Source organism: Tubulanus polymorphus, chromosome 2, assembly GCF_964204645.1.
Source record: "Tubulanus polymorphus chromosome 2, tnTubPoly1.2, whole genome shotgun sequence".
Classification (NCBI taxonomy): Eukaryota; Metazoa; Nemertea; class Palaeonemertea; order Tubulaniformes; family Tubulanidae; genus Tubulanus; species Tubulanus polymorphus.
In genome coordinates, this window is record NC_134026.1 from 14,996,102 (window position 1) to 15,008,304 (window position 12,203).

At 25.8% G+C, this 12,203-nt stretch overlaps 1 protein-coding gene across 1 annotated transcript in view; it reads left to right on the top strand.

The window, feature by feature from the left end:
* Positions 1-384: 384 nt before the first annotated feature.
* The window catches only part of LOC141898949 (neural/ectodermal development factor IMP-L2-like), a 43,255-nt gene continuing 31,436 nt past the window's right edge, over positions 385-12,203 (top strand). Inside the window, exons 1-2 of the mRNA XM_074785103.1 lie at positions 385-482; positions 611-664. Coding sequence (XP_074641204.1) covers positions 407-482; positions 611-664 — 130 coding nt within the window. The 5' untranslated portion in view covers positions 385-406. The remainder of the gene's footprint in view (positions 483-610; positions 665-12,203) is intronic.

Here is a 12,203-nt window from a genome sequence, read left to right on the forward strand (position 1 = left end):
TCCTCCTATGAGCTCAACAATACAGCCAAGATTATTCTTTAGGAAAGTGGCTGTAGATCGAATCACAGTTAGATTCCACAGTAGCCATAAGCTTAGCTGTGAGGCTGGTGGAAGTCCAACTCCTACAGTTTATTGGTTGTTTAATGGTTCGAGAATAATACAGGTAGTATTCTAAGATTTCTTTATTATCAAACCACCAGTATGATATTGAATGTTCTCTATTCCTATAACCTAAGAAAATATCAAAGTATATATGCTGCTTAATTATTTGTTATTATTTTGGCAGAGCAACTACTTTGATAGGGACCACGCTGTCCCTGAATTTGGAACTGTTTCCTCTTCTTCGGAGAAACTCATTCAATTAGGTTCAACAAAATCCAGGTTATTTATAGACTGTGTCAGTCAAATGAATGTAGGCACCTACACGTGCGTAGCAGAAACCCCGACCAGTAAAATTGTTTCGGAAACGATTTTGAATATAAGTAAGTAATTTCTGCAATTTCCATGAAAATGACCATTAGTAGAAATCACCTTCACGACCTACTCATTTTAATCTTATCATCTGATTCTACAATATTTTTTTCAACGATTACCCTTTACTTTATTTTAGAACCATTTGGGGATGCTTACGAGGAGAGATGTCTGCTAAAAAAACAACAGCAAGGTAAGAAAAAATGGCAGGCAGTGAGCCATTGCTTGATTGTAATCTTAGTGACTATCAATTTAGTACGTACGCGCGATAGGGGAGAGGTGCGTGAAAATGCAAACATTTGCGTACAGGGGAGGGAGGGCGTACTTGGCTCTGCGAACGATACGCTCTTGATGATTATTTTGCACTCCGTTAACCGTTTATTGTTCCCGACGTGAATACGGGAAATTCTCAGAATATCGGGGCATTTCGGCACTTCTGACGTAATTATAGAAAGCCACAAAATGGCGAGGATTTCTTTTGACGTTCGTACCGTGCAAAGGTTGCTTAGTGTATTCGTTGTGAGGGTTACAATGGAGTCGGCTATCAAATTTAGTATACCGAACTCAGTAAGTAGGCTTATGTACAAAATACAATATTTGATGAAGTTAGAAGATAATGCAACTTTCTTGCTTTGGTAAAAAATAACTTCCGAACGAAGCTTAGTTTCTCTTCGTGATTTTCAAAACATTCAATGCAGTAATGAGATCTCTAACCCTATATAATTCCATCGGAATCCGTTGCTCATTTATTGATTAGGGTTTTCTGTTTCTTCACAGAAAACCCTATTGAGATTCGCATGATTATTAGGGTTTTCTTTCTGACTTTCGTCGAAAACCCTCTTGTAATTCTGTTGATTATTGTTATTAGGGTTTCTGCTGCCTCGGCAGAAACCCTATTGGATTCCTGCTGATTATTATTTTCGTCACATTAAAATCATCTTCTATTAGATTTGACTACTAACAACTTTGAAACGAAATGTTAAACTCTTATGTTAACATAACACAATATATAATATAATCTCTTTCTACGCATAGTTTTTATGGATGTACTGTGCTTCCTATTTTAAACTTGAAGTTACTTAAAGATAACACCGGTGGAAATAGCAATCATCGATCATGGCGCGCATACTGGCTCGAATCTGAATGTTTGTGACGTCATTTCACAAATAAATAAAGAAGGAAGGCTCAGAGAATATCCAAATCACAGGTTACTGTGAATAACTGGGGTTCGACCATTCGCAAGTAAAAAATGTACTTCCTTGTTTGTGAAGTAAGTTTATTCATACTGTTATTAAAAACAGTTCCTTTTAAACATTCTATAATAGTATAGTTTTGTTCGTGGATATCAATACTTCAAAAAATCAATAGCGGTTTATTTATTTACTGTACCGGTACGCGTTTTCTTAATTGAATTGAATTGGTCCGGTCCAAAAGGCGGGTCATACTAGTTATCGTCAGAAAATGTCAGCAGTAATTGGGAATATGGGGGTTCATACCAAAGGTCGAAGGGTCGAACTCATAAAAGATAAAAAATAAATTCTTGCACGCTCGAATTTATTTTTTATATTTTACTCACTTGCCCCTTCAACCTTTGTTATGAACCCCCATATTCCCAATTACTCCTAATAATATTCATATATATGAATAACATATAAATGAATAACTTCTAAAATGAATTTTAATAAAAAATTTGATATTAAAATGGAAGCAAATAAGTGCTACTGTCCGTTATGTAAAATTAATATAGATAAATCTCAAAAAGCAAGACATAATAAAACAAAATATCACTTAGAGAATAAATTAAAGTAAGAATATAAAGATGATATATTTGAAACTAATTTAGAAGAATTAAAGAATGCAAAAGAAATATATAAATGTGATACGTGTAATCAATCATTCAGTAACAAAAGATATTTTAAAGAACATCTAAAATCTAAAAGTCATATTAGAAATATGAATAATGATATTTTAGGTGAAGATTATTTTGATAATGATAATGATAAACCGAAGACAATTAAAAGAATAAAAGATACTTTAAATAATAAGAAATCATATATGGAAAATGTTAGAAATTATATTAATTCATTAGATAATAAAAAAGAAATAGAAATAACTGAAGCATTTAAAAGTGATATTGGACCAGCCGCAATTGAGTTTAAATTTCATAAAGGTAAAACATTAGAAGAAAATAAAAAACATTTAGAAAATATGAAAAATATTATAAAAATAATTACAGACGTAGAATATCCTAAAATTAGTATATCCGCTAAAGTTAAATTTTTAAATCTGAAGATAAACCAATATATAATATAAATTCTCATTAACAACATATTATTTCAAAACAGCATATAGATGATAGATAAGATAAGTGTTATAATGAAATAAAAAGTAAAATAGAAGAGAAATATTTTGAAGGATCTGGTTTAATATTTGATGAAATAATATTTATGACTTTACATGTTTACAATACAAAATGTAATAAATTAACTAAATCAAAACCAATTGATGAAAATAATTTAATATTATAAAGATGATAATATTAATGGATCAAGTTATAACAAATTACCATTTAAAACTAATGCAGTTATAAATGTACAAAATGAAGATGATAAATGTTTTCTATGGACAATTATAAGTTGCTTACACCCAACAGAAGATATTACACATAGTTTTAGATTAACAAATTATAAACAATTTGAAAAAAAATATAAGATAGACAGTTATCCGGTTAAAATTAAAAATATTCCAAAAATAGAAAGAGATAATAATCTAAAAATAAATGTATTCGATTTAACTAAATTACCAAATACAAAAGGCAATAAAATTGAACATTATACATTAGAACCTTTATATCTATCAAACGATTATGATTCAAATGGTGTTATACATATATTATATTATGAAAATCATTGTACGTGGATAAAACAAATCGATTTATTTTTTAGAACAGAAAATGATCACCATAAAATATATCTATGTAGAAAATGTATTACTAAATTCAGTAATGAAAATATTAGAATTCAAGAAATATGATTACAAAAATAAAGTGCCATTTGTAATATATGGAGATTTTTAATCATTAAATAAAGAAATAACTGATCAAGATAGAAAAGAAATATATTATAAAAGAAAGAAATTAAATTCTAATGAAAATGATTTTTCAGAAGAACCACCAAAAACAAATACTATTAAAAAGATTCATCAATCAGCTGCAGCTTTTGGATTATATATAAAATCTGATTATCCAGAACTAATTGAAAGTGAATATTATCATTATAGAAATGAAAATGTTATCAATCATTTTTGTGACTCATTAATTGAATATGAAATAAAATTTAATGAAAGTTAAATGAAAATAAAGAAATTATAATGTCAGAAGAAGATAAAGAAGAATTTGAGTTTTCAGATAAATGTTTTTATTGTGAAAAACTCCAATTTGGATGCCTAAGATTTATAGACTCATATAAATTTTTAAATAGTTCATTAGAAAATTTAACAACCTTGCCATAGTTATTCTAGTCCAGGTTTAACTTGGCATTGTGGGTTAAAATTTACAGATATAAAAATAGACTTGTTAACAAATATAGATCAATTATTTGAAAAATCTATAAGAGGAGGAGTTTCGGGTGTATTAGGCGATAGATATTTCAATGTAAATGATAACCCTCGATATAAATTATTATATATAGATGCAAATAATCTATATGGTTAGGCAATGATGGAACATCAACCTTATGGAGTATTTGAAATAATTGAAGTTTTACAACATGAAAATAATGATAAATTTGATTGGAAGAAAAGAATTCTAGATATTACAGATGATTCAGACACTGGTTACTTTTTTGTTGTAAATTTAGAATATCCCGAAAACATTAAATTTAAATCTAGAAATCTAGCATACTGTCCCGAACATAAAACTGTTACACACGAAGAATTATCAAATTATCAAAAAAGAATTAAACCTGAAAATCATATTCATACAGAAAAGATAATGGTAACTCAGGAAGATAAATATAATTATATAGTACATTATCGGATGTTAAAATTCTATTTGAATCAAGGAATGATTCTAAAAAAAGTACATAGATATATTTTGTTCAGTCAATCTAAATGGTTAGAAAAATATACAGATTTTAACACCAAACAGAGGAATAAAGCTAAAACTGATTTCGAAAAAGATTTCTTCAAGTTAATGAATAATGCATTCTATGGTAAGACTGAAAATATTAGAAATAGAAATGATATTGAGTTAGTTAGTAATGGTAAAAGGATAAGGTATTTACAAACATATCCTAAGTTCATAGGTAACAGAATATGTGATGAAAATTTAGCTGCAGTTAAAAAGATTAAAAAACATTAAAACATCATTTTGATTTCAGTAATTATCCTAAATATCATGAATTGTTTAACAATGATAATAAAAAGCGACCCCGTAAATTCAAAGATGAATTCGGTGGTGAAGAAATGATAGAGTTCATTGGAATTCGATCTAAAATGTATTCATATAAAACCAAAACTCATCAAGCTAAAAAGTTAAAAGGAATTACTAAAAGTGTAGTAGAAAAAAACATTCATTTCAAAGATTACATCAATTGTATATTCAATGAAGAAGTTAGAATACATGTTAGATGAAATGTTTAAGATCAGAAGATCATGAAATGTTTATTGAAGAGATAGAGAAGATAAGTTTGAATCCTGATGATGATAAAAGATATATTTTAGATGATGGTATACACACAGTTGCTTATGGTTGCAATTTAGATGAATACTTAAAGTTTAAAAGAGAAGAAACAAGAGAGAATGAGATTATGAAAAGGATTCTAGCATGTTAATCAAATTTTAATAAAAATATGTATTATAAATGGAGAGTAAACAAGTACACAGTGAGAACAACAAATCATTTCTAGATAGAATCAAAGATACTACAAATGCTAAATCAGTAGATTATAAATTTAAAAAGTTAACAGAATTAACACTTCATAAGATATATTTAATTACAAATATTGACACAGTTTCTAACAAATATGGAGATAAATTAGTTATCCACTTAGAATATGAAGGATTAAAAGGAAATACATATAAATTCAGAACATATTTATCAGATGGATTTCATAGATTATCAAGTGAAGATTTAGAAGAATTATGTTCTGGCGATTTCTATTTCATATATGAAGGTAAGAATGAAAAAGGGCATCATGAAATTGATTTCGAATAAAAAATATGTAAAATAAATGGTAGAATAAAAGAATACAGAATATTTGTTGATTCAAGAAGACTGGCAAATTATAAATCACATAATTTACTAGTACAATTAGATAGAGAATTTTAAAAATGCGTAGATTTAAAATTAGTAAATATTAGTTTATGTATCTCATTTTACAATATATCGGATAAATCTATTGGACATAGAGTCTTTTAATTCATGACAGAAATAAGAATAGATGGTTTCATCTTTATCTTAAACCAGGATTATATAATTTAGAAACATTAGCTCAAGAAATTAATAAAAGAGCACAGGTAGAAAATGGGTGCATCTGCTGGATTTGGATTAAGACTTATTAAAAGTGATAGCTCTGATAAAGTAAGAATAAAATTAGGCAATGAAGATCAGCATCAATTTCCAGTTAAAAAACCTTTAGCTAAAATTTTAGGAATAACCCCGGATGTAAGGATACGTAATGCTGATGCTACACCAAACTTAATGCCTTTTACGCATTTTTATATTTATTGCAATTTGATTGATCCTACAAAAACATTTGAAGCAACTAAAGATACAATTTGTAATTCTGGTTTATTGAATATTTTACCATTGAAGAATGTTAAAGAATTTGGAACACAAATAAATTATAATTTAGCTGAGTGTGATTTCAAACCATGCATTCCTCAATTTAATAATTTTAGATTTGAAATTAGAAATTATAATGGATATTTAATTGATTTGAATAACTCTCATGTAATTCATGAATTAGTTATAAGATGTAAAGAGTAATTTCTTTGATATATAAATGAATATAACTGTTGGACCGAGTATATGTTTTGGGTTTGATTTTAAACATGGTAAAGAAATGAGAATTAAACTAAATAATATAATTACTGATATTAAAAGTAAATCATTTAACAATGCATCAATGATTAATAAAGAAAATTATAATATCGAAAAGGTAATTGATTTAATCAAAACATCTTTTGAATATTATGAATTAAATGAAGATGGAATTATTGATGATATTAAAAACATATTATCTAAAATATATGATAATCATAAAAGTAGTAATGAAATAAATGTTGAATTAATCATAAATAACATAACTAAATATTTTGAAGATGGTAATTTTTTGATAAATAAATGAGCGATAATAAGTGGATAATAATTGGATTATATAATGGAGCATTATTATCAGTGGGAACTGTTGGATACAAAATGGTATTTAAAAAGTATTTAGAATGGGCAGTATTAATGTTGATAGATTTGATATCAATGATATTTTAAAATTTACGTTGGCAGTTACTTTATCTAATTTAACTATTGATTATATAGAAAAACAAAAATACATTCCTCCTATATAAATGCATAATTTTTTTGTTAAATAAATGGTATCTGTAATTATAGCTATTATAGGATCGGCAATTGTTATCGCTTTAGCATTTACTGGTGGTGGTTATTTATTTAAGCATATTGATAAAAATGGTTCATTATCAGAACAGAAAAGACATAATTTAGCATTAGAAAAATATAATAAAGCAGCGGAAGAATACAGAGAAAAGAGACAAAACTATATTGATTATATTAACAAAAAATTATATGATCACAAGATTTCACATAGAGATTTTCAATCAGTCGATGATGCAATGAGTTTATATAACGCAGTAACAAATAAAGAAAAATTACATCTATATAAACCTAAATTATCAGATTATTATACACCAAGTAAAGAACAACAGAAATATGAAATGATTTGGATTTTAGGTGGAACAGTTATTGTTATATTTGTTGCATATAAATTTACTAATTAATTATTTATTATTTTTTGTTAAATAAATGGATGATAAAGTTGATAATATTGATATTATTCCTCATGATATCAGTAAAACTAAATTAAAATCGTATTTGGAAAAACAAATATTAGAATTTGAAAATGATTTAAAAGTTTAAAAGAAAAAATATTTAAAAAGTGAAATTATATATTATTTTTTTATTAGTGGTTCAGTTACAATTAGTTCTGTAATAACATTTTTAGCAATATTCTCACCATTAACACCTTTAGCTATATCAATTGGTGTGTTAGGATTTAGTTCAAGTGTTTTAACCGGAATAAGTTCAAAATTAAATATAAAAAAGTAATAAAGAAAAAATAATATAAAAGAAATTAATAAATTGAAGAATACATTAGATTATAGTATTAGTTTAAACGGTAATACAACAGTTGAAGAACAAGATAAATTATTAAAAGAATTAATAAATTATTAATTTTTTTAGTATATAAATGGGGTTTCCAAAAGCTTTCCAATATAATAAATAGAATTAAATATAATATGCCTACAATAGATTTTGATAAGAATATTACATATAAAGATTTAGTTTTAAATTCATTAGTTAATTTAGAAATTTATGTTACTGAAACACAGTTTTTTATTTCTAAAATGGAAAATATATTTAATGCATATGAAGTTACTTTTACTCGAGATGAATATCATATACATGAAGTAAAATCTAATATGAAATATTGGCAGAATCAATTAAATTTTGCTGTTTATTGTGCAACAACAGGGTGTGGTATAAGTTGGAACAATCATCTTAATAACTTAGATAAAAATTTGTCTTATTCAGATTTAAAATTCATTCATACAATACTTAGATTTCACACATATTTTCAAGTCAGAATTATATTAAATGAATTACAATGCCCTTTGCCTGGATGTAAATATTTTAAAGAATTGGATAATAATATTAATCTATCTAATTTTGATAAAATATGTAATGAATTTAATATAAATATTAATTCCGATTTTAGAGCGCATGGTAAATTGCAAGGTATTGGTGAACAGTGTGAAATATAAAGCATTGATTATATGCATAGAATTTCAGCTTATCATAATTATAAAATTGATAATAATAATGGTTGGATTAATTTCATTTTAGAAAATAGTGAAGGTTTTACAAAATCAGGTATACAAAGAATAAATCAATCTATAAGAACATATTTAATTTGTATATTAGGTGCACAAGTTGAAACAAGATCCCCAATAGTTGGAAATGATAGTACTTCATTTGATGCACAGAAACAATTTAAAGTATTATTTGAAGATTCAATTCATAATGATAAAAATAGATCGATTCCAGAAAATATAGTCAGGTACAGAAATTATTCAGATAATTCTCATGTAAGATTAAATTATTGTATAGGTCCTAATTTATTGATTATTTCTAATGATTTAATATTAAAAATGGGAAATATAATTGGTTACAATAATTTGATTAAAACTGCAACAATACATAATAAGTTTGGAATAAATGATATAAATAAGAAAATTATTACCGCTCCAAAATTAATGGAAGGTGAAAAAATTAAAAAACATATTCAATCAACTGAAACTAAAACTAAGAATATTGAATTAAATAATGATTATAAATTAAAAGATTACAATACATCAGAAAATATAAAAACTGATATTATTCAACATGAAATAATAAAAACCAATAATGATAATAAATCACATGAAAATGCTAAATTGACTATAACTTGTATAGGAATTATAATAGGAGGAATATTATATTTTTAATTTTAATTTTTATATGATATAAATGGATGTAGAAGGTGGAGAAGATATTCCAATGGAAGACATGGGAAATAATAATGATGGGTATAATGATGATGATTATGATGATGCTGAAACTAATATTGTTGGTGATGATGGAACAGCATATAGTTCTAATTTAGCAGATAGTGGTTCTAAAGCCCCATCAACAGAGGAGTTTGATAAAAAACTAGATCGAGAATAAATCCTGAAAATGAAAATCCAGATTTAGTAAAACAAAGATTAGATCATAATGAATATATTTATAAATTCAAACCTGTATTTGAAAGATCTGGGTATAAAATAAATGATAAAGGTGCCGAACGTTTAGTAGGAGATTTAAAACTAAAAGTTAAATATCATTATCATTTGGATGGGGATTATTATATTGATATAACTAATAAAAGTACAAAACTAAATAAACTATTAGCAGAATCAACTTTGAGAAAATTAGAAACATTTAGAATTAAAAGAATAAATAATACCTGGTAGTTATGAAACAACTGATGTTACACAACAAGAAAGAGATGATAATATAACAGACTTTAGTGAAAGAATTGATGATTTATTTGAAACAATCAATAATAATTTAGAAACAGAAACAACTTCTAAACAGAATATAACTTCCAAAACTAGTAAATTTAAATCAAATAAAGTTCCAACTGAAAAACTTATACCGAATGGATTACTTGATGCAACAGGTCAATAATTAGAAGATTTAAATTTATTTTCTGATAAAGCAATTAGAGAAATTATTAGTACAAGACTAGCAGCTGATAGTATTGCGCATGATAAAAGTATAAGAGATTTTAAAATTAGATTTTTAGAAAAAGAATTATCTGATAAATATAAAGAAACAGATCAATTAAAGTCTGATTTAGAACGACAAGTGATTGATGAAATAGAATATAGGCAAAAAGAATTATGTTTAGAAAAAGAAATTGATAATTTAAAAGATAATTTAGAAGTACAGAAAGAAGAAATTAAATAATTATTAAAATCATATGATTATTGTATTAATAGATTAAAAGTTGTTGTTAAGGATTTAATAATAAAACCAGATTCTAATATATCATTGAATGATAGAATAAAATTATTATTGAAGTTAGAAGGAATAACAATTCTTTCAATTTTAACACCTGTAACTATGGTATTTACAACAATAGGTTTAGCTATTTCTAATTCATTAAAATCTGCGCCAAATCCTAATAAACCACCGGATAAACCTCCGAATAATAATTCTATACAAGATTAAGTTAAGGATGGTTTAAAAAAATTAAATCTATGGGATATCAAAATATCTATGGGAATTATCTATTTCTTCACAGAAAACCCTATTGAAATTCGCGTGATTATTATTATTTTTTTCCCCTTTTCCACATAGTTTTTGTTAAAAGTGTAAAGGCTTCAGTAATTGGAAAAGTAGGCTTTCAGATCAGAGTACGAAGTACGAGACACCACTCATCACCACAAGTAATTTTTTTCCTAACACTCATCACCACAAGTAATTTTTTTTCCTAATTAATGGGAGATAGAAAAGCATTCTTAGCAACAATAAATAACAGAATAAAACCAGCAAAAAAACAATTTGAAATAAAAAAGTTAGTTGATGTTACAAAAGAAATTGAACATAAAATATTGAAATTAGAAAAGATAAAAACTAAATATGGAGAGAAAGTATCAGCTAATTTAAGCTACTGTAATGTTAGTACATCGCGAGAATTTAAAGTGTTTTTACCTGATAAATGGGTTTCATTGAGTACGGAGGAATTGAAAGATTTAGTAGGATTTAAAATAATATATCATGGGAAAAATGAAGACGGTCATCATGATTTAGAAATTGTTGATTAAATTTTAAAAAAAATAAATTAATAGAAATAATGAATATCTAGAATCCGAAATGACTTATCTGGACAATTTAATTGCTCCACATAGATGGTGCCATAAACAGCACCCACACAGTGATAGACAAAAGTAGTGAGATATTCAATTAATTAAAAAAAATTATTTTTTTTTGCTTTTTTCTAAAATATTAATCCATTTTTTTTATTATCAATTTTGGAATTTCAGAAGTATTTTCATTTTTGATAGCAGTTGTTTCAGAATTATTACTATCATGAATTTTATTTGATTTCTTATACCAATTACACCCAATCAAAATGAATACAATTACAAATCCAACTGTAAAATATAGATATTTATCAAATATTCTACTATCAGAAGGAGTAGAAATAACAATATTTTCACCATTTTTATTAACATTTTTATTACTTATTTTTTCTTTTACAGCTTTTTTATATTCTTGTGATTTAATTCCTAATTGTCGAGACCATTCAATTTGTTTCTGAGTTCTCGGTTTTTTCTTCACAGTTAATTCCTTCACTTCTTTCACTTCGCTCATTTATTATAGAAATATTTTTACTTTCAATATTTGAAAATGTTATAACCCCGGTTGATAATAATGTCATAAATCCACCTAATTGAAATGATAAATATCCAATCCACTTATTTAATTCAGTCATAACTAAATAATCATATTTTAAATCGGAATATAATCTATTTTCATCTTCAATTGGTAGTATATAATTACATAATTTACTATAACCTTTTACTACATTTTCTGATATCGCTTCATTAATTTTAGCTGTTCTCGCGGCTTCATAAATCTTAAATAATCTAATAATTTCAACTGATTTCATTGTATCTAATTCATTATAAGTTAAATTTTTATCAACAAATTTTTTACATTTTCCAGATGCTATTAATATTTCTAATTGATGTTTGCAATAAAGATAATATTCATAATCATTATTTGTTGTAACATTATTTAAAGCACCATCATCTGGAGTTAATTTTGTTTCTGTTATTCCTAAATCATCTAAAGTTTTTTCAATTGGAACATCACCATTTTTAGATTTTATTTTCTTTTCACCTCC